Raw genomic sequence first — 24376 nt, forward strand, 5'->3', positions numbered from 1 at the left:
CCTGTGTCCAAATTTCTGCCATTTCTTAAGTCAACAGAACATTATAAAATTATTCGCAAGCAGGAAAGAAAAGTTAATTAAACATGAAGGCACTTCTGGTGCCAAGAAGATCAATTTAGAGGGCAAGTTAAATCTACTGAAAGTCACAACATGAAGTGATCATTTCAGTTCCCAAGAACCAGCCCACACATAAAAGATGCTCTGGCGTGAAGATCTCTCTACAACTGGCAATCCCAAAATAAAGACACCAGTGGCCAATTTAAACATTGGCTGTGTCCAAAATATTTACACATGGAGCACCTGACAAATACATCCTCCTGTGCAGTCTTTGAATTGTATATCTTAAAACAAGCCACAAGCAGGAGATGCTACCTGACCAACTGCAGTGGAACATTTATGGAATGTTTGTCAGGTTGCTTGGCAGTGCCCCCACAAAGTTCCAAGCTTGATCATGCCCAACTCCCAAGTCTCTGGTGGGACCCTACTGTGGAGGGCACCTGATACCCAGCACTTGATAGTCACGGAATCATAGAACGGCTCGGGTTAGAAGGGACCATTAGCAACCACCTAGTTCAACAGCCCTGCCATGGATAGGGACACCTTTCACTAGGCCAGGCTGCTCCAAGCCCCATTCAGCCTGGCCTTAACACTTCCACAGGTGGGGCACCCACAGCCTCTCTGGACAACTTTATCACGCTCTCAATAAAAACTTACTGTATACGTAGTGGCACGTAGGGAGGTCTCAGCCCAACCACTGCATCCACTTACCACTTGCTGCCAGGAACAACAATATCTTCTCTGCTGTCAAAAGAAAGTCCCTAGCCAATATTATGCCACAGAACAAAGGCTTGCTAATAAGGCTCATTCTAGTAGCTCTGCAGGATGAAAAAAAACCCCAACTTATTTTGTTCTAACATTGCAAAACAAAACAGATTTGATTTGTAGTGGTGTAAAACTTTGTCAAAGTCTACAGCTTCAACAGACCTCTAAATCCCAATTTTCTTCATCCTTTAAGCAACCAGTATTACAGAAAATATAACATGAAGATGGTTTGATAGGACTGTATAGTGCGCTGACCTTGGCTGGATGCCAGGTGCTCACCAAGCTATCACTCTAAGAGTGACAGGGGAGAGCAAGTAAGATGGGAAACAACTACTAGCTTGATAAAAGGCAGTTTACTAAAGCAAAAAAAGAAAAGTGAAAGTGTGCAGCTCAGAAGTAGCCAAAACACTAGTGTGTTATCAGTACCTTTCCAGCTACCAATAGAAAGCACAGCACTGTGAGGGCTGCTGTGGGAAAATGAACCCTATCTCAGCCAGACCCAATACAGATTAATTTCCATAAACACAAATGAATATGCATTAATTCTGCTATTCACTTTTACTTATTTATTTATTTATTAGTTTCATATTAGCAGTTCCATTATTTTTCCAAGGATTTTCTTTTTATTTCTTCTGTACAGTGGCTGGGTTTTGCCTATGATTTTTTTTTTTTTTTGGTAAAGCAGTCAACACACACGGAGTTATTAGCATGACATATAACTACAAGTAATTTTTAAAATAGGACGGATAATTTTTTTTTTTTTAAGTTGTATTTTTAATAAGATAAAGGACAAAAGAAAAGTAATACAGACATATATACAAATATTGTGATAGGAACCAAGAAAAATAGCTGGGGAGGTTACATGTCACACTGGGCCAGTACAGTATTGAAAGATCTGCATTTTTTCTTTATTTGTTGTGCAGTTGAAATATGTTGTGCAGTTATGAAATATGCAAGTATGAATTTACAGAATTATTAAGTCAAAGGTAAAAAATGAACTAAAAATTTAAATTAATGTCTGATGTATTCTAACACTAAAACAGTCACACTTCTGTATAGTATTTTCTGAGGTATGCTCAAGTAGGAAAGGAGCTGAGACCCACTAGTGTCACTGAAAGAAGCTGTAATATTAAAATAGTGAATTGCCCTTGGCTGGAGTAGTTAATACCAGTTATAATATTGAATTCCGTTCTTTACAATTAGTGTTTGAAAATCTGGAATGATCCAGCAATAATAAGAAATCTTTGTAAATTTAGTTCTGTATTTGCTTCCTTGTGATTTCACATCCAAAAAAAATCATGCAAAAGAAAGGCTGCATTAAGAGAACATCAGTGACTCATTCAGGAGATCAGAAATATCTGAGATTGCTTTTGTAATGTTAATTCAGCTCAGCTGTATGAATACCTTTTCAGGTCATTTAATGAGAGGGTTTTTTCAAGAAGATCCCCATCTCACTTGGATCTAGGAATATATGAAGAGTTTGTGTTGAAGAAGAAGCTAAATGTGAGGTAGCCAATCCCTCATTTGCTGTAGAAGAGTCATCTAACACAGTGAATGAGGCAGCACTTGCAAAAGATTTGCTACATTAAGGAATTTGAGTATTGCCCAGAAAAATTCAAACTTCTCTTTCTCTATAAAATCCATGACCGTACTGGAATAATTTAAATCATAATTTTTAAAAATTGTCATTAATTCTGTTTTCCTCATTTTCTATACCCCATTTTAAATCCTCCCAGCTTGGATTGTGGAGTCTTAAAATCTCATTGTTGTAATTTAACATTTCATAGACTCTAGATCTTAAAGGAATTGCAGCTATCCACAGTTAGTCAGAAGCTGAGCTTTAGGATACCTGCTCTTCATCTAAACCAAAGTGACTGAGATAACTTGTCCTTCCTTCCTCTTTTAGTATTCTTGGAACTTAATTCTTAGAGGACCATTGGCAGTCTAAACTTATGAATTACTATGAAATATCAGGTCCAAGATACTTCATCCTAGGCATCCAAAGTCAGTGAATAATTCTGGCTATACTTTGTTTCCATCTAAACATGGCATGAATGGGTACATGAATGCACTTTATTTCATATTACATTTTATTGGGACTTTCTAGTTCCCTAATATGTTGAAACTGCTAAACCTCTAAATTCAAAGTTTGTATCCTTAACAGATACATGCTCCAATTACCCAAACATACCCTGACATATGTATTCACTAGGTACCCAACAGCTTATGGAATTAGTGTATAAAGAAGCTCAAGTAGATATAAGAAATTACACATCCAATTGAGCAACGTCCCCCTGATGCTTGCTTTTTCTAACCATCTGGTCTACAGCACACTATTATTGTCACACACACTATTTTTTCCTTATGATTTCCACTTTTATTTAAATATTAAAATATAGGTTTAAATAAACTACTAGATAAATATCAGTTGCAAGTCTGTGTCACTACCAGGCACCACACCTGCATTTACAAATCCCTGGTTGGTACTTTGGTCACAGTAAAATCCTTCCTTCCTTTTATTACTCGGTAGAATTCAATTCTTAAAATATTACTGCTGTAAAAATTCATTTAGTCTTGTGATTTTTAAAATTTAAATAGCAAAAGAAATTATTTTTCCAATAGCAATATTGAATGAAATTACAGATTGATTCTTGTCTTGCTTTCAACAGGATCCAATCTCCAGCTCAGTTTCTCACTTGCGCAGAGTTTACTCCCTACAGCATTTTAAATGGTCTAAATTTTACTTCAAATTTTCATTCTGTGTACATCACCACCTGTGAGAAAAGGCACTTTCTTCATGTACTTGTTTTCATTTGTGCAAAGTGAAATCTCATTAAACGTTCAGCTGAACATTCAGTTGGTTCCCAGCTTTATGGAAGGGTAGCCTATACTTCGGGCAGCTATGAATAAAGTCTTTATCCATCATTCTCATCCCTAATTTTTGATATATAAGTGCATTGAATATTCTAGCAAGAACCGTTTCACCAATCCAACCTCCAGCAAACCAGAGCACCACAGCGTGAGGGAGATGTTAGGCTGGGGCCACCTACTGGTTGTGTTGCTGAGTTTTCGTCGACGAATTTGAAAAACTGCTTTACACATGTAATTCTACTGCAGTTATAAAAATAATAGCATATATTAATAGATTAATCACCTAAGTATGTGATGTTTCTTGTGTAATGGTTCTTTGCTTTTAAGATTAAATATTCCATGAACTTAATATGGCCCAATGATCAAAAGAAAAAAGAATTTATTTATCTTGTTTTCATAAAAAAAATTTAAATGGGGGTGGAGGGGGAGGGGGCCTCCTACTTCCCAATAACACTAAAAAGAAAATTCAGAATAAAGTAATATTAATGCCAAGATTTAAACAATTTAGTAAAGTAATCCGCATATTTTTAATATTATTGCTGTGATGAAGAGGGTAAGTAATTCTTATTGCCTTATTTGATGCTGTGTAAGATTTCATCCTGAATTTGTATGTGTTGTTCTGAAATAGCTAAAATGCTAAAATGCACGGGTTTTTGGGGATTAAAAAAGATCTGCCAAGGGGGAGAGATAGGCAGTACCTGAAATCCATTTGCCCACATATTATGGGCTCCTCAAAGACACTCAGGGCTGGGTGCTGTGCTGTCTTGGTTGGACCAGAGTAAATTTTCTTCACAGTGGCTGGTGTGGAGCTGTGTGTTGGATTTGTGCTGAACACAGGGATGATAAAAGAGATGATTTTGCTATTACTGAGCAGAGCTTACACTCAGCAACCTGATCCTGCTGTTGCTTATCATGGTAATTTCAAGCTCTGATCCACCTTCCTGTCAGCTTCTACTACAAAACTCACAAAATGCCTGCTCAATTAAACAGCAATGCATAATAATCTCTTTTTTTTTTATGTCTACCTGGTTCATGTCAAACACTGAGAATTTTGATTCCTGAGATTATTAGCAGCACGATGAAGCTGTGACAGTTTCAGGCCTGCCATTATCCTGAAGTACTACTAAGCACCGTGGCAAATGTGAGCAATTTGTCCAGTCAGAAGAACTCATGTCCTTGAAGTTGTTATTGTAGATACACATGCAAAAACACATCTGAAAGCTTACAATTATTGCCAAATATTAAGTCTCTTTCAAAGGGGAAACTTAAGTCTTGCATTCTATTAATATAGCTGTCCTAATAGAAGATTATTTTATGTTAAACTATGTGTTTCCTTGTCTCTTTGACCTCAATTTATTTATGCCACAGCAAGATTCCTGTGGGTGCAATTTAGCGCGAGCACAGGAGTCAGCGGCAGTAAAGGCCCATCAGCTCGTTCATCCTGCTGATACCACACTGTTCTTCCCTGGAGTGAAGTAAAGCTCAACTTAAAGCCTTTACATTTTAACATGTGCAAAGGGTTGCCCTTTCAGCTAGACACACTCCAACTAACACTGTCCCTTTTCTTATTCCATCCTGGGCTTCGTTGCAGAGTCGAAGCTTCCACTTTTCAGTTTTTCCGGGCTCTGAAACACTGCTATGTCCTCCTCCCTCCCTCGCCTCCTCCCTTCCTTCAGCAGCCTCCTCTCTCCAGAACCCACATGAAGATGCGCTTAGAGAAGCCCTTCGTATCACACATGCAAGACAACACGCACGTTTCGCCTTTGACCCTCCCAGGAAGCGTGGGACACGGCAGCTCTCAGAGCCACCGCTCCTCACGGGACATTCACTCCCTCCACTGCCGCCCTCGGGCACCGAAGGCCATTTACAGACCGAAACAAGCGCGCGGTGACACGGCCCGGCCCGGGCGGGCCGTCCGCGCTGATTGGTTGCGGCTCGGCGAGCAGGGCGGGGTCGGGCAGGACGCCTGTGCTGATTGGCTGCAGGGCGGGGCTGGGCGGGGACAGTGCGCTGATTGGCTGCGGCGCTGCGAGCGCGGGGCAGGTCGGGTCTGGCAGCCGTTGGCGCGCGGTTTGAAGATGGCGGCAGCGGCCGGGGTCGCGCCGGGAGCGATGGACGGCGGCGGCGGCAGCAGCAGCAGCAGCAGCAGCAGCAGCAGCAGCAGCAGCAGCAGCAGCAGCAGCGGCGGCGGCGGCGGCAGCAGCAGCTCCAGCGGCAGCAGCTCCAGCGGCAGCAGCTCCAGCGGCGCCGTCAGTTCGGCCCCGCCGGCGGCGGTGGAGGCCGTGGCTGCGGAGTGGATGCTGGAGTTCGCCTGCTCCTGCCTGTGCCGGCACTTCGCGGAGCAGAGCGGGGCGGAGTTCCGGCGGTGGAGGGACGTTGCGCAGGGTGAGGGGCGGCGGTTCGGGGCGTTCCGCGACGCTCGGGGCTCCCGCACAGCCGCTCCCGGGGCAGCGGGCCCGGCGGGGCCTGAGCGGCAGCTGCCTCCAGCACGCCGAAGGGTGGGAGTGCTAAAGCACTCGTAGCCCGCCGACCACCGTGGTCAGCAGTCTTGGGAGGATGCTCAGCTCGTTCGGGGGTTCCGGAGACCCCCGGGCTATCAGGGAGCCTGTTGAAGGCTTGAGTGGTATCGGCAGCACTCGCACACGGGGGCAATACAGCAGTGCTAGAAATACTTCACGGTACTATAATCTGGAAGACAGAGATGAGGTGAAATTAAGTCTGGTGACTGAATTTTGAATGGAAAAACATATTTAAAATGAGAAAGAAACTTTAGAGTGAGAGTAGTTGGCAACTAGAAGTAAATATCTGAGTCTCAGATAAATTTGATAAACTTACGATGCTTTCTTCTGTAAGAAGCAGTTTTCCTGAGGATACCAGGTTAGAGCGTTGGGGGATGTTTTGTGTCTGTGTGCATATTCTTGACTCAAATGAATGTAGTAGTATGAGTCGTTTAAATTTCTGCAACGAATGGAATGCAATGGCATGCAGAATGATTACTATATAAATTGATATGAGATATGGTAAGAGGTAAGAAATCTAAAGATAACTTCATAAAGTAGTTTGAATGGGGGTCTGCTAGATTGAATTATTTATGTTGCTTCTTGATATTTATGTTTGGCTTTGTGACTGCCAACTCAGCAGGAGAATTGTACTGAAGTTTCGTGAAGGGGGGAAGCAGAGACACTGCCAATGCAGAAGCAGATTGGAGTTATCTCCTGAGAAGAACTGGGAAGACTGAGGCCTGGATTAGTAGAAACAATTAATTAAATTGTACAGAGTGCAAGGTCATATGGAAAAAAGAAGTAATAGCAAATTCTTAATTTGTTCCTACTCTGTTCAGCAACAGAGGAAAGAGTTTGGCATGCTAAGATTATAAACTCAGTATTGTAAAAGTCTTTGGGAAAAGCTAAGCACAGTCATAAGATTGCATTAGAAAAGTGGGTGTGTTTTTTTATAGAAACACAGAACTATTACTCTTGCACGTGTCAAAGGGAGACCCTACAGAAATAATGATTGGCTGCCAACAAGAAGGTCAATTCAAACTGAAGCAAGTGCAGAAAGCTAGGAAGGCAGTGGTTCCAGATGATATCCAGAGGCTCCTTTGAACCCCAACTATTCTGTGATTCACTTTTCATTTTGAATGTTTCTGTATTATGCTGTGAAGATGAATTACTATATCTGTCACATTAGCATAAGAAATTCACAGTAACCCACATCATGGGAATAAACTCATGGTAGCTCCCATGTTAAAATATGTAATAATCCTTGTGACCTTCCAACCTTGCAAGGAGGATTTCCCTTGTAAATTTACATTTCTGAGTAAGCTTTCCGTGTAGCTTTTACTTCTTTACTTCTGTGAGTTGCTCTAGCAAAACGTGTTACCAGTCTGCCTGTGGCTCATGGTTTGTGGCCATTCCATGGAAGTATTCTTTGGAGCAGACAGCTGTCTTTGGTAGTAACTTACTTACCAAAACAAAACCTAAATTTGATACTGTGGTCTTTGAATTGGATTAATAGAAGCCTGTGATTAATTCTGCTGCTTCTTCAGAAAAGGATATTTTCTTCTTAAATATTTTCTTTCTTAAATATTAAGTTGTTTTAGCATGGAAGAATACTAGTTAAGTGTGCTTCATTGGTTTCCTAAGGAATTAGAAATTTAGTGAAATCTGATAACACGGTGTCTAGTATATGTCTAGCCACACTGTGGCAGTGCTGGAGCAAGTCTGATTTAACTTTTCTCTTCTTTTCCAGCTCTTATTAATGGCCTCTCCCAAATACCTCCACATCAGAAAAAAACAGTATATCTCTGTCAGCTTTTGATAAGAATTGCACAAGGAAAAAGCCTTGGTAAATACTCAGATTATTTTTTTCACTTGCTTAAAAATATTTGCATGAACTTGTACAGAGGTGTATTAGATATGCTTTCACATAGCCTTTACTGTGCTGTGTGATATCTATATATCTTTTTATATATAGATATAACTATATATAAGTAAATTGAATAAATTCCACTTTTTGGACACTCTTTATTCCATATGTGACTGAGCTGTCTGCAGGACTGGTGTTATTCTGTGCTGACTGATTTAGATGCATGGGGTTTGAATGACCATATACTTCTTAAATTAGCAGTCTTTTTTTGTCAGGGTAGTATCAACAAAAGTCCTGGAAAGGACTGTCTCGCTCTTAGTGAGCAATACTTGCAAGTGTAAAGCTCAGGATATGTATTCCTTTCTGCACATTTAACTCTAGAGGTTAAAGTAGGACAGACAGCAAGAATATTGATGAAAAGGATGACTGCCCATGTTTTCTACAGAAGACTAAGACTTTCAGCTGGCAGCAAGTCCTTGGGGCTCTTACTCACTATCATATCTTCTGTTTGGCTGCATTTGCAACTTGTTGGTTTAGCCAAGATGATTTTGTTTGAGTTTCTGGAAAACTGTAACTTTTTCATTTTTCACTGATAAAACTAATTGGAATTTAAAGACTTCAGAAGCAGTCTTGAAAGCATAAGCATGAAAGAAAAAGGTGTATTCTAGCCTAGCAATGCCACAAAGTCTTGTTTTATACAATTAAATTTCCTATGTTGCTTGTCAGGTGTTATGTCACCTTGATTTAGTTTAGCTGGAGAATCAAATTCTAATTTTTAAAATAGTTCAACATATACAAATTATGAAATTTTTGTGATAATGCTCTAAATTATATTATTGTATATAACACTCAAGAATATGACTTCATTGTGTATTTTTATCTTATCAGTGTAGAGAATGACCTGTGTGGTGAGGAAGATTGTATACATGTAGTAGGTATTACATCAGGTGTAGCTGCACAATGTACATGGAAAGCTAATATATATATATATATAGCAGCTCTCCTATTTTTTTCTAGTTATTAAAATATTTGATCTGTGCTGATCACACAAAGGAGGCTGTTTCAGATGTCAGTTATCTAAGAGCTAAATACTTTGGTTTTACACTATTAAAATAAAGAATATGAAGTGTCAGGTTACTTGATTGAGCCAATAATTACAGAAACGTGGGGTTTTTTTAGTTATATGTATATATGCACATAATACTGTTTGAAATTTCACTGTTTGATGTATTGTAGTGGGTATAAAATATTTTTTCTCTTTTCAGTATTGTATAAATTGTTTACCTTCTGTATGAAAAATATTTAGTGAAAGGAATAAGTTATTGAGAGACATTCTGCTGATACCATAAAATGAAGGCACAAGTGAGGCTGTAGTTCAGCAAACATCTTGAACTAAGCTGGCAGTGCCATGAGAAAAAAGCACTTGTGCACCTGCCAGCTCCTCCTGCATCTGTTAGATTGGCACACTCACTTGTGCAGGTGTGCAATGACCAGACTAGGAAACTGCTTGAGAGTGTTGAGGGGATGATTATTTGGCTGGGCTAGATTTCTGCCAGAGCCTGTCACTGATCCTTTGCTGTGAGTTTGCACAAACCTTGGTGTTGGCACAGCAGTACTCTGACAGGGAAGGTTGCTTCTGCTTTTTCAGTGACACTCCTGTGTAGACCTGTTTGAGTTTCCCTCTCGGTTTAAGCACTTCAAATACAACAAAAAGTTAAGACATGGAAATAGCAATAGACCCAGGAAAAAAAAAGTATTTAGCATGGTGATTATATTACAAGATTAATAGCATCAATATCAAATGTTGTGATATCTGATGCTAAGTTTACTGTATTATTAATGCCAGCCCAAATACCTAATGCTGAACTTAGCGCTATTGCAAGTGGCATTTTGAGCAAACAATAATTAGCTGACATATCCCCTGAAAATGCAACAGTAATGTCATTAGCAAGGGTAGAAAGAACCAGTCTCTCTGAAAAGAAGACAGTTGCTTCAGGTTTCTTAAAGCACCTAAAAATTGAGGAAAAAGGATTTGAAATTGTATAATATATATTACTTTATTACATATAAATAATGTAATCTATTTAAATTTATCCTTTAATTTTTATAAGTACTTTGGTTTTTACCCCTCTAAGGATTACATTTTGAAAGTGATCAAAGAATTTCACCTTTGGAATCTGCTCTGTCCTTCTGGACTTTACTTGAGAAGGAAGAAATTAAACTGGAAAAGCTTCATGAAGATATTCATCGCTTGATTCAAATTCAGGTCTGTGTGACTTACTCATAATCCTTCAGGATGCTACCTACTCATTGAGAGTGAGTAGATGGAAAGCTGCCTGGCAGGAAAGGACCTGGGGGTGGTGGTCAACAGCAGCTGAACATGAGCCAGCTGTGCCAATGTGGCCAAGAAGGCCAATGGCACCTGGACTGTGTCAGCAATGGTGTGGCCAGCAGGAGCAGAGCAGTGACTGTCCTCTGTACTCAGCACTGGTGAGGCCACACCTCAAATCCTGTGTCCAGTTCTGTCCCCTCAGGACAAGAAAGGCTTTGAGGTGCTGGCACAAGTCCAGAGAAGGGCAATGGAACTGGTGAAGGGTCTGGAGCACAAGCCTTACAAGGAGCACCTGAGGAACCTGGGAGTGTTTAGTCTGGAGAAAGGGAAGCTTAGGGGGAGCCTTATCACACTCTACAACTGCCTGAAAGGAGGTTGTAGCCAGGTGGGGGTTGGTCTGTTCTCCCAGGTGACTAGTAACAGGACAAGAGAAAATGGCCTCAAGTTGTGCCAGGGGAGGTTTAGATTGGTATTAGAAAAAGCTTTTTTCACACAAAGGGTTGCACAACATTGGAACAGACTGCCCAGGGAAGTGGTGGAGATGCTATCCCTGGAAGTGTTTAAAAAAACACGTGGATATAGCACTTGAGGACATGGTTTAATGGTGAACATGGTGGTGGGTGCTAGGTTGATGGTTGAACTTAATCACCTTAAAGGTCTTTTCCAACCTTAAACATTCTATGATTCTACCCTGCTAAAACAGAGCCCCTTGTACAAAAAGCTTGGGCTATGAGCAGACTGAACTGAATTTTCAGTTTTAGTACAGATCAAATAGATCTGTGCAGGGAACCTTTTTCTATCTCATGTGGTTCCTGTTCGTACAATTGTTTCAGAAGCTGCCAATCTGAAAAAAAAATATCAATTGAAATAAATTTCAGAACTAATTTCAGAACCAACTGTTAGAAGTAGGTAAGTGTTGGTTGCCCTTAAATATATAATCATCTGAATTTTGGTAGCCTTAGAAAACTGTAGAATTGTACTTCTCCTGTTTTTTCAGGTGGAAAGTATTTCACCATATTTTGTAATTATATTTTTTGTAGATTGTAGCAGTCCATATGGAAAACAGATATTTCAAGGAAGCTGCTGAAGTTCTTGAAAGGCTGTTTACAGACTCTGAATCAGATAAGGTAGTAACTTGCTTAATTTGCATTAAAAGCTCTTGATTTTCAGAGGAGAAAGAGGAGAGTGGGCTTCCAAAGCTAGCAGATCCTACCTGCATAGTTTCAATCTCATTGTTGTCTGTGCAGTCACTTTCACACTGTACTAGTTTGAAAACAAACCAGCGGGAGGCACCAAGTCAAAATAACAATTTAATGGGGAAATTAAAGAAAAGAAAAAAACCTAAAAGAAAACACTGGTTCAAACTGACAGAGTCAAGGTACAACCTGAGTCCCTGTTATTCAGGGTGGTGGTAGCAGTCTGGTGGAATGGTGGCTGCAGTCCTCTGAAGCAGTGATCCTGTAGAAAAAGGGTCTGCTCTTCCTCAGAAAGTCCAGTGGTGGCTGTGTAGCTCCTGTCCTCTGGAAGTCCAGTGGAAAGGGTTATCTCTGGAGTTCAGAGTCTCAGATTATATCCACGATGGGATGCTTGGTTCCTCCCTCTGGGTGGAGCATCTCACAATGGGGTAATGAGTCATGAGGCCAAGTGTTGATTAGGCTCGTTAACAGAAGATAGTCTGGAGGGAGTTATCTCTGAGTCATGGGGCAGGACAATGATGGGCCATTAACAGCAAGATAGTCTGGGGGGAGGAGGCAAGGAAGCACTGCCCCACCTGATTTCCACAGCTCATGAGGATGGTAATAGAATACACTGCAACCCAGGACATACACCTGGGCACTTTAAAATAGAAAAGGAAATTTCTGGCTAGGAGATTAATGGAAATACAGGATGATTTGTGGGAGTAAAATGCTTCTAGCAGCAGTTGTTCTTCATCCCCTCTCCACTTCATATGAGAAGGGAGATGGCACTACAAATTCTGGGAATTTGATACTACTGTTCTGCCAGAGCAAAGACAGTGTAAACATGCTGGTAGAGACATCATAACTCCTAACAGCCAGTTTGCTGAGTTCTATTGCAGTGGACTCTTTTTTTCACCTCTGATAATTAGTGTTCGATGTACCAAAGCATCCCAGGGAAGGAAAACTCATTAGCTTCTGTAGTACAGACTGAACGCTCTTATGCCCCTGCCTGGAAAAGACAACATACGTGACTTAGGCCACCCCCTGCTTTGAAGTTGACTGCAATGTTCAGAAAGTTGCAAGTTTGGGTGAATATCTCTTTAATATAATAGTGCACACATCTGAATTTGCTGGGGTGGAGAAAAGAGCAATAGAAGGACTGCAGGCAAAAAGAAAAGAAGTTAAAAATGCTGCCTATATCTTCAACTGGTATATTAGGACACATGTTCTATGTAAGTAGTAGCCTGTGTATAACTTATGCTTTGAATATACTTTCATTCAGAGGATTTGGATGTTTGGAAAGTGTAGATAATAGCACTCAATAAATAAAAATGCGGCCTATACACAGAAGATAATTCTCCTGGCTATATTTGCTTCTGTAAAATGCAGAGTGATTGGTAGACAAAATGTGAAGTTCTGATTATCAGTATTGATTTATCCTTAATTCTGCTATACTAAGTAGTCCTTTTCCTGAACACTGTACACCCCTTTCAATGGCAGCCTTTTTGAGGCAGCAAATGAGAAGAGAGAAGCGAGTAACAGGTGGCTTTATGGGTTTTCTTCCTCCACTGACAACCCTTCTTTCTTTCAGTGTTAGTCATAAAGGAAAGGAAAATGTGGATTTCTGGTCAGTTACACTTTACCATTACTGAGCACAGAAGGTAAATGCCTGGTGTTATGTCTAGTTGACTTAAGAAGCCTTTCAAACTGCAGCATGAAGTTGTATAGGAATATTCAGGAAACTATATAATCATTTTAGCTTTCTGTATTTCCTGTTTAGCATAGATAACAAGTTTACTGCAGGATTTATGTTGAATAAAGTTGTGCTTTTCTTAGCCTTTAAGGGTGAAGCTGGCAACCATAATTAAAACCAAGGATCCATACGTTCCTCTTCTCCAAAACTTCAGTTACAGTCTTTTGATAAGTAAAATCAAGTCTTACATTGAACTTTTCATGAAAGAAAATGAAACTAACTTCTTAATACAGGTATGTTGAATGTATTTTCAGAACTTTTGAAAAAAGTCACCTGCTTCAATTAAATAGATTTATTCTTTCAAGGGAGTTGTTTAGGCAATATTCAGTTATTGTATTAGATGAAAAGAAACTTTACCTTCATTTGAATTGTCTTATATTCAAACTTTTTGTTTTAATTAATATGTCTTGGAGAAAGTTAGTAGGAACCAGACTCCTCTAAAATATCTTCTCTGAATGTTTTTCCCATGACTGTTTTGATTAGAAAAATAGTTAGGAAAATAGTGTAATTAAAACAAGATCTGTTTAAGAGAAGCAGTTCTGATATGGGACTCCTTAAAAAAGTAGCTTTATATTTAATGTTTATTTTATTTAAGCCTACATGACTTCTCATACTAAAAATAAAAAATCAAGACCTGTAATTTGGCTGAAAGCTTTAGGAATGTCAGAGGAGTTAGGAGATAGAAAACTATTATTGCAGTTTTCCTGTAAATACAAATGTTTCTTACAAACAGTCTTGTTCAAAAGTGATTTAAAATTGGCATGAACAACATTCTTTCTTCAGTTCATCTTCAGGAGGATTGTAAAGAATTTCTCTTATGTTTACTTCATATAAAAGAATATTGAATTATTCAATTACAAAAGCACAGACGTCTAAACGTAATAAGAAGCAAATTTTAAATAAACAATCCTGAAGTTCCTCTGTGTTTTTCATTTTCTTACCAGAGAGACTAGACAACTTATTAAATACATTCAAAGTATAATACAATGAATACTTTTTAATGGTTTCACTTGACTGTCAGTTTTCAAGTGTATTTTTCAAGGCTATTTCTTTGAGTCTAAGAGCAGGTGGAGGCTTGGAGGTGTCAGAGAAGGCTCAGAACTCCATACTAGCATGCCTAAGGCCCTCACTGCCCCACTCACCCCCACTTCCTGCACATTTGTCCTACTGTCTGCACCCACATTGCAAATCTTACTTTGAACAGTTATTCTGGCCCATGGAAGAGACAGCTTTGTGAAGAATTCCCACTTCTGTACAGCACACAGTGATTTCCCAGCAGTGTACCTTGCGTTCTCTATAGAAGAACACTCTAGCTCTAACTGTTAATCTCTCTTTCTTCTAGTGCCAGATGTAGAAGTATGATCATAGAATAGCTTGGATTGGAAGGAACGTTTAAAGATCGTTTAGTCCAATCCCCTTGCAATAAGGAGGGACATCTTCAATTAGATCGGGTTGTTTAGAGCCCCATTCAACCTGGCCTTGAAAGTTTTCAGGGATCAGGCATCAACCACCTTGCTGGGCAGCCTGTTCCATGTTTTGGCACTCATCATAAATAAAACAAAATTCTTCCTTATAATCTAGTCCAAATCTACCCTCTTTTAGTTTAAAAGCATTAACCCTTGTCCTACCACTACAGGCCCTGCTAAGAAGTTTGTCCCATCTTTATTCAGTGTAGTAGGCAGGCCCCTTTTAGGTACTCTATAAAGAGTAATGAATTACTACTTCTTTCTCTTAGCAACGGAGGAGAAACAATCTTAGTTTGTGGCTAAAAGTTTGAGCAGGATGTTAGAAATGTTTTTTGCCAATGCAAAAATGTTATATTACAAGCCTAAGGTCTGCTTAGACAGGGCTTTTCAAAGTGTTTCATGTATGCTTTATCCTGCCATGGGCTACAGAACTAGATAAACTTGAGACCTGTCAGTTTTTGTTTCTAACCTAGTTATAAAAAACAGACTTTGGAGTACTTTGATAGTATTTGCAGCCTTAGTTAAGCTCTGCAGTTTACTTCACACATTTGTAAGTTCAGTCATTATGCAAGTATTCATTGTATTTCTTTGTGTCCATATAAAAATCAATTACAGCTATGACTAAAATTTCTCCAAGTTATTAATTGATGAAGATCTTTATGGATTTCAACTTAACATGCTAAAGTTGTTTTGAAACTACTTAGTTTAATGTTATTACCTCTGAAAGGTCTGTGAAATAAGCACTGTTAGTCCTAATAAAAAGTATATATATTAATCTTAGTGCAAACTCCTATCTAGGTACTGTCTGGCTTTAATTTTAAGATATCAATTCCATCTCCCACAGGAAGCCACAAAACAGGTGGCGTCTAAAGGGTTGGAAGCAACAGCATGGCAAAACAGACCTCTGGAAGTCAATGAAAATGACAAAAGTGATTTGGAAACAAAGCAAAGGTTTGTATTAAGTATTATACTGCTAAGGGATGTGCTTAGATAGTAACATGAAACTTGTAGAACAAAGAGTAGGTTGAAGGAGGGATGTTAAATTCCAAACTGCTGTCCAATAGAAAATTAGCTACAAGCACATTCCCTATTTTTTTTTTTTTAATTTGTGCTCTTCTGTGGTTGTTACTTTTGGCATTTACATCAAATAGCTTGTCATTAAGTTTAATTATTTGTGATGTTGCACAATTTGCAATTTAAACAGCTGTCAGTCTATAATAATAAAAGCATAAAAGAAGACTTCTCTTTTTAAATGCTTGATTGAACTCCTTTTAGTTCTAATTTCAGGCTACAGATCATCTCAAGAAGAAAAAGAATAAGGAAATGGAATCAGTCTGTTACATTTTCCTTACAGCTGACCCCTTAATGATACTAGTAAGAAGGAAAATAGTTATGTTGCTTCATGATCCTGACAGTGCAAACGTTCAGAAAAATTACATTACTATTTTGGAAAATGCTAATATTCTAGGTTTATCACCACTTGTTTTTCAGGGAGAATAAGTTGCAGTCCTTAGCTGGGATAGAGTCTGTATTTCTTCATTTTGTACTTGGCATCATTTAGTTAAGCAAATTGGCTGATGCAGACAGAATAGAGGAAGACAAATCATAAGATTTTTTAAATTTGTTTTTTTAGAAGGGCAACTGACACAATTACATCTGAGAGACATGATGAAAGACTTGTTCAAAAAACCTGTGGAAATAATTTGTAATGAAAAAATAGATGTGCAAAATGCCTTGCATCTTAAATGTGTAATGTCTTGGGAACAGGCTACCTGAGAAGTGGGTGTAGCACCAAACCTCACAAGAGTTCAAGAAGCATTTGCACAATGGTCTCAGGCACATGATGTGACTCCTGGGGATGTCTGTGCAAGGCTAAAAGCTGAACTCAGTGATCCTTGTTCATCCCTTCCAACTCAGCAGATTCTGTGGTTCTGTATTTCTCCTCCAGGTATAAGGAGGCGAAGTTAAGGGGGTGAATGCATTGATGCAGTTATTGATGGTATGCCACTGCTTCTGCAGAGAAGTTTTTCATTTAAATATTGTTGAATCATATAAATGGCAAGTTGCTGCCTAGGAAATATATTTTTTTTGTCTTTTTTTTTTTTTTTAAGATTGATAAAAGAGGAACAGTGTATCACAAGTCAGTCATCCGGAGACATAAAAAACCCCACACTAAGGTAAAAAATGTTGTTGTTGCTCTTGGTCATAGACCTTTCATCAAGTTCTTTGTGTTTTTACTTCAGATCTGTGTTCTTTGCAGGAGACATTTGGGACAGAAACCCAAAGAGAGCAGAGTTCTTCAGAGTGAGTATTACTTTCAAAACAGTCATGTCAAACACTTACTTCTAACTGCTATCCAGTGTGACTGGGTTAATGCAAAACTGGTTGTGGTGGATAAAACCACTCCAAGTTGCATGTGGTTCCTGTACAAATGCAGGTTTGGTGGTTGCCATATTTAGGATGCTGAGAAGTGGCTTAAGGTTCTCTAGCAATTAATTTTGCAAAACCATTCACTATTTTCTGGTTTGCTTGGTTGGTTTATGAGACTTAGGTATTCTGTGCAAAAGAAAGCTGCCGGAGGAGTACTGAAATTCATTTCTTTTGAATTCTATGCTAGATAACTTGATTGGGAAGGAACTAAAGAAATTAGCTGATTGGAAAAACAAATTGTAAAGTGCACAAAGTTAGAATGTGTGTGAATTTTCCTAGTATTACTTCTTAAAAACCTAACAAGACAGATAATATCATACTTATAAGTAAGCTCTTAAGATGAATAGCACCCTCTTACCACAGAGAGATGATCTAGTTCCTGCATGTGGCCATGTTGTACATGGAAGGACAAACTCTTAAGATGCCTTGAATGCCTGCCACAGTTAAAACCTGATACATGTACTTGGAAATGAAGGATTTGTGTACAAAGAATCATAGCTCTGACTGGTTGTTACTTCCCATTCTCTCTATGTAAAATGAGAGTAGTGCATATAGTAAAAATGTTTTTACCAAAGTGAAATGTTTCATTATTATGTACCAATTTTTACCTAAGTGTTTAAAATATAATTATTCTGTGAGCTCTATTGTATAGAAAATACAGTGGGTTTTTTTGAATAGCCTATTTTTTGAAGCCCTTGAACTATGGCAAGATTCATGTGTATTCATATATAAAAGTATATTTATATGTTAACAGACTCTGAAATTTTCCCAGTCAGTCAAAGCATCTCAAAATAGTGCACATTCTTGTCATGTGTAAATGGTAGAATGCAAAACTCCTGCCTTGATGTTGACTCCTCGTTGTTCTGGATGTATATTAACTGTCTTCTAGGTCTTAACAACATGCAAAATGTGGAAAAAAATGGAGTTTCTTTGGCTGGTAGCCGAAAAAGACAGGTTTGTACCTACTCTCTCTTCTACATTGAGGTAAAATGAATCTGCACTGCACAGAATTTTTTTCTCAGCTTTATTTAATCTAACTTTTAAATCTAGTGCTTAGATTTAAGATTCTGTAGATAACTCAAGTGCTACAGTTCCTGAAATGGTTACAGTCCTTTTATTTTTAAAGACAGGAAATAAAACATATTTTTGCTGTCTCAAGTATTGATACTAATGCTTCCAAGCCTTTTATATTTGTTGAAATACACTGTTACCAAAGCTTAGTTTGAAATAAAAAATTCTTTCCACAGTTTGGATTAAAGAATTCAGGATGTCCTTTGCCTGTGAGAATTTTGGGCAAATATCAGAGGCTACTTGTTTTCCAGCTTAGAAGGTTAAAGATTTAGCAATTTTATAATTCAATACTTTGTTTATGTGCTGTAAAAACATACTTGAGAAGCTACTCTAGTTTTTATAAACCAAATGGTAGGGTCTTCTTATAATGCTACATTTCAAATGGTCCTTTGTGTTCTCTTCATGGGTAAGCCTACTTCATTGAATTACTTTAAAATAACCCTGCTGTGTTAACTAATGCTAGAATTCCCTATTGGTGGGAAGTACAGAAATGTATGCCTTAATAGAATGCAATTTGAAGTTGATTTGATGTTGGGGTCTTTCAAGCTAATTTTTGTTTATAGCCAATTTTCCTTCATAAGTGTTCAGCATTTTATCATAACTGAAGAAATTAACATTAAATAAATGTATTGCCATTGTTAGATTCCTCTTCATAATATTTCTTAGGAAACAATTTGGAGTCTTTCTGTTTAGATAATAGTGCAAGTATAAAGTGCACTGTACATCCATTTTGATGTGAACTGTTTCATTTTTCTGGTGTTCATTTTGATATTTCATTTTCCATATAACAGGGAAGACCAAATCTGCTTCTGTTTGGTTTCTTTTTCCTAGAGAATTGTACTTACTCCTATTTCTTTAAGTTGAAGTACTGGTTAAATCTTCAGTTACATGCTGTCCTCAAACTGGTTGAGGTCCTAATGAGACCTCATTTATTCTTGAAGTTCAAGCCCCTATAAACAGTTTTTCACTTTCCCACAAATCTCAGGAGTAGTTAAATCACTGACAACCTCTTTAAACTTGCAGATACAACCAGTTCCCTTAAAAAAAAAAAAAACAAACCAGCAGCACTTACTGGATTTGGATTTTGCCTTCAAAGACATAATTACTTTATTCCAGCATATACTTGGATAGGTACCTTGTTAGCCAGTTGCTGGTAAGCATGAACACTTCCATCAAGCTTGTTTTCAACATCAAGAATTAAACTATTTGGACCACAAAGACACAGAGCTAATGAAAGCTTTGTATTCACATATTTTTATGCTGAGCTAGTCTGTTATGGGGTCACCTACAAGCACTGTGTCTAGATCTAGGGCTTACACACACATCTTGTTAGAAAAAAATAGAAGTTGTTTGCTTAATTATGTTGTTATAGTTGAACCTTAATTGAAATATAAAGACCAAAATTGCAGAGAACTGCATCTGACAGTGGTATTGAAAATTTTAAAAGAACTTAAATGAAACTTAAGATTCAGAACTGTGTTTCTTTCAACACTTAAAGAAGTTGTAGGTCTTTGCTCCATCTGTAATATTTATGCCTTACTCCCTGCCACTGAAACCTCATAAAGGTTTTATAGAAAGCAATGATAATTGGCCTTTTAAACAATAAATCTGCTCCTCTGCTTAATCATCTGGGTTATAAAATTGTCCACATGCATGAAAGAATGCAATGAATGTCAGAGCTGTTGACTTCTAGAACTTCCTTTTCCATGTAGTCCCTCATTCAATGTTGGCATTGTTTGCTCTTGTTTTGTACATGGCATTTCATTGCAATGGTTCAGTGCCCATTTTCAGCCTTTCATTGCAGTGTTTTCAGTTAGCTGCATAGAACAATCTGCAGTGCTATTGAATAGACACGTACTTTATTTTCTCATTCCTAAATTAGGGGATGCAAGTGTCACAGAATTTAGGGAACTGTTTGTACTCAATTTTATATACAGTAAGTATATGGCAAATCCTTTGAGTTGTCTAAAATCTGGATGGCAATTTATTTAAACAGTGTGTCTGAAAATCTGGGTGTTAAGAATTTAGTCAGACTTGTATGGAAAAAAAACCCCATATATTTAAAGTTGAAGGAGAAAACTCTAGAGCAGAGTCCCATAATGCATAAAGGAAGACAGGTTACTAAAGCAGAACTGACTGTAAGGAATAACAAGATCTATAGATATGTGAGGGAATGTCTCCACATTCTGCCTGGCAAACTCAAGCGTGCTCTGCTGGTGTTCTGAGCTGGCCAGATGTCACGTTGCTGAGGACCAGGCACTGTGCTGATGTGAGCTCAAGCGTAGTGCTGCGTTATGGCCAGGCTTTCAACCAGTCCTGTAACAATGCAAAGCTGGAGTCTACATAAATTCTGTCCCAGAAAGGACAGAGAGATGTCAGTGAGTGGGGCAGGGGGCAAGTTACTGCTCTGTGCAGTTCCTCAGTGAAAAGAAAATGAGTCAGTCCCTGATTTACCTGTAAAGCAGGCCCCTTATTTATATGGTAAATGGAAAAAAATTATTTTTTAAAGAAGCTCAATATAAGCAATTCAGAATCAAAACAAGCTAAAAACAGCCCTTTTAACAGCAAATATAGTTAATCATTGCAAGTAACAAGGGTTGTGATTGTCTCTGTTGATGGAAGTATTTGAATTATCTGGTGCTGTAGGTCAAGCATAACTGTGTTACTTGAATAAAGATTTTATTTAGGAAAGTTTTCTGGCATGCTCTGAAATGAGATGAACTACATGATTCCAATGGAATCTCTGGCCTTTTAATAATAGTAAAAAAAAAAGCTATTCACTGCTAATGTTGCAAAAGATCTGTGGAACAGGAAGAATTGGAAAAAGGAAGTATTTTTGATAAAGGGTAGACTACTTTAGAGAAGTTTTAGGTTCCTAACTGTTTAGAAATACAGTTGAACTAGTATTAAATTTTTTCACTACTTAGTGAGGTTTGTCAGTGTTCAGAGTTTACTGAAGAGGCCTTGATATTTGCATTAACCTGGAATCCAGCTTTGAGATGTGATGTTTGGTCTTTACACACCTCAGCTTGCACTTTTTGGAGAATAACCAGGATACAGTTTTGATCTGATACAGTTTTGAGGCTGAATGTTATCTAACCCCCTTTCATGTGTGAGTGCTGCTGCTACTTCTAAAGGTTTAAATTCAACAGAAGGGTGGAACCATGCAGAATAGTACTCAAAATTGTCACTTAGCCCATTCCCAGAGACTGAACTGATGTTGTTTACAAGAGCAGAATCTTTTAAAGATCCCAGAAGGATTCCATATCATTAATAAACTTTTTTTTTCTTCCTATGTCCATGGATGTGGCATTTAACACATGGACTTTTGGTGCCACTGACAGTCATACTGGCTGGGTATTCTTGCTCATCCTCCCTTGTGCACAAGCAGGAGGGTATGCATTTGTGTAATGACAGCAGCCATAAGATTTACATTTCCACTGGGTACGTTATTTTCAGAGTTAAGTGATGTTTGTTCCCCTGTTATTCACACTTCCTTGCACTTACCAGATCTACTAGTTGGCTTTGAGGCTATTCCTTTGCACCTGCATTTCCCTTTCTGCCCAGTTCTTCACAATTTTGAGGATTTCAGTTGTAAAGGTGAGCCATAACATGATTCTCTAATGTTCCATCTGCTTTATAGCCAACACCATTTATCCATTTGTTAGTTGGAAGTGATCTGTTACTTATTAGGAGGAGGTTTTATACATACTCTGGAAAACCAACCTTTCTTTTATTCCACCAACCTATAAATTTTAGGCCTTCAGATTCAGCCATTTACAGTTCTTATGGCTCTTGTAATGTTGTATAAACATTTTTTACTTCTGATCCAGTTATTCCAATTAACCCAAGGCTTTATTTACACAGGTGCCCTTTGGGAGCCCTCATAAAGCTCTACAGGTTCAGTTACAAATTTATCATTTATCTCTCATTTCAAGATATGGTGCTCAAAAAAAATCCCTCTCACATTGTACTCTGTAATAACTAGAGAACTGTTTGAAAACTTGCTTTTCTATTTACTATAAGGTTAGCTCTTACAGTAATACCTTTCTCTGTTCTTGCCCTAGCGATGGACTTGCCAAGAAGACTTGGAGCTGAAATCAGGAGTGAGGGAGTTTGGAGTGGGTAACTGGGCTAAAATTTTGCTCCATGGTAACTTCAACAACCGAACAAGTGTCATGTTGAAAGACCGGTGGAGAACATTGAGCAGGATTGGACAAGGCTGATTTGGACTTCTTGACTTTTCCCTATGTAAGGACCTACTCTATCTCTTATTTTAGTCTCAGTGTGGACAGCAGTGTTGCTGTCCTAAAACATGAAACAGAATAGTAATAGATGTAACACAGTCATGTAAGCTCCTTGCTCTGGTAATGATGACTTAAATGTAAAGTCTGGCCTTTTAGCTACACGCAATAATAAACTACCTAGATTCTGAAATGGGACAATGTTTGCAGTGATTTAAGAAAGGTCTGTTATGTAAATAGGAATATTAGAGCTGACTGGCAACATCTTTAGCTTGATAGAGGCTAATACAAAGTCAAGTGTTCTGTATTTTTAAAGGGCTGTATCTCTTTTTTAGATTGACCTTTTCATAATTTTACTTCCTGCCATATAACCCATTTTAATTTGTTTTGCTTCACTTTGAAATTTTGGTCAGACCTGTACATCTCTGTTGTACCAAAAAGTATGTATGTATTAGTATTGCTAATTTTATGAGCTGATAGTTTGTTGGGGTTTTTTTCTGCTGTTAAAAATGTATAAATTCATATAATGTTGTATTTGCAAATAACAAAGTTACTGGTTTGTTTGTTTGTGGTTTTTTTTTTCACATGGAAAGGAACAGGCTTATATTAGCACTTAGCATTCTTGATTTTCTTGTGCCACCTGCCTTGTGACAAATGACTTCTTCCAGACCAGCAGGAAAGGGAAAGCTCAAAAACACACGGCTGAAGTGGGACTCAATGATGAGCCTGCAGTGTCACTGATAGCACAGCTCATGGGACACATCTCATCTGTGCTCTCCACTGTCCCTGTCTGCGATGGCAGCAAGCGAAGATACACTTTGATTGGGGTCACTATCAAGGTATCTGCTGGCCACTGCAACTGTCTTGCTCATGGGAGAGTGGAACAGATGGATAATGGCACTGTCCCATCTCTCTGGATTAAGATCATTTGGAAGAGATTTCCACAATCTCAGAAAACTCATGCTTTCCAGTGTCATGCTGGTGTGAATCTAGTGACTTGAACTAACATAACACAGCATTCTTTTAAAAATGAAATCCCTTGAATTCAGTTTTCTTTTTTCTTGGCTAAGGCTTTTATTTTCCAAGAACCTTACAAGGAAAAGCACCTGTCTGAATTGGTCATAATAAAACAAAGCTCTCCAAGATAATTTTCCCCATGACAAGAAAACATATATTCTTGATGGTTGAAGTGTTCAGGAGGTATTAAGATAATCTCTCTGCTTTCTGTTTTGGAGGCCTGCTTTCATTAAGATAAAATGGTAAAATACATTTCAAAGGTTTGTTTCACAACACACTGTGGACAGGACCTCAACCAGATCACCACCTTCATTCTTTCCAAGAGACACTTGGTTTCTTCAGCTGCTGCTACAAACACTAGCAAGCAGGAGTCTTTATAGTGCATGGAGATGCTGTATGTCTTAACAGGAAATTTTCTCAACCTGCGTAGCAGTCTTGCCAGTGCTCAAATGTTGCAGGTTTCCATGTTAATCATTGTAGATGAGCATTTTAACTAGTAATTTTTTTACTCTTAGCCAAGGCCTTAGTCACAAAGTGTTGTTTAAGTTCAGCTGCCAGGAAAGTCACACTGTGTATTAGTGGCATCAAGTTCTGAGGAGATCAGTTCCTTAACAATGCTGACTAGATACATGTCTTCATGAAGGTGGCTGAATGTGAAAACTGCAGTGTAGAGGAAGGATACTCATGCAGTTACAGTGTAATTGTCTAGATGGTACTGGAGAGGAACAAAGGACCTAAACTGAAATAAATTTTAGCTCTCAAAAAATTCATTTTTATTCACCCTTGCTACTAAATGTTGACAGTAACTATTCTCAGACTTGAGA

General features: G+C 38.4%; 1 protein-coding gene across 2 annotated transcripts; it reads left to right on the forward strand.

The window, feature by feature from the left end:
• The first annotated feature begins 5725 nt into the window (after nt 1-5725).
• TERF1 (telomeric repeat binding factor 1) lies at nt 5726-24376 on the forward strand. 2 transcript variants are annotated; one of them, XM_069004930.1, is made up of 11 exons: nt 5743-6078; nt 7945-8040; nt 10197-10327; nt 11434-11520; nt 13408-13557; nt 15635-15741; nt 16902-16967; nt 17051-17094; nt 18110-18174; nt 22359-22542; nt 23129-24376. In XM_069004930.1, the coding sequence occupies exons 1-10, from the start codon at nt 5772-5774 to the stop codon at nt 22515-22517; spliced, it is 1212 nt and encodes a 403-aa protein (XP_068861031.1). In that variant the 5' UTR covers nt 5743-5771; the 3' UTR covers nt 22518-22542; nt 23129-24376. The 2 variants fall into 2 exon arrangements, with proteins under 2 accessions (XP_068861033.1, XP_068861031.1); XM_069004932.1 differs by lacking the exon at nt 23129-24376 and having other exon boundaries at nt 5726-6078; nt 22359-23096.

The sequence above is a fragment of the Aphelocoma coerulescens genome, chromosome 2, assembly GCF_041296385.1.
Source record: "Aphelocoma coerulescens isolate FSJ_1873_10779 chromosome 2, UR_Acoe_1.0, whole genome shotgun sequence".
Taxonomy (NCBI): Eukaryota; Metazoa; Chordata; class Aves; order Passeriformes; family Corvidae; genus Aphelocoma; species Aphelocoma coerulescens.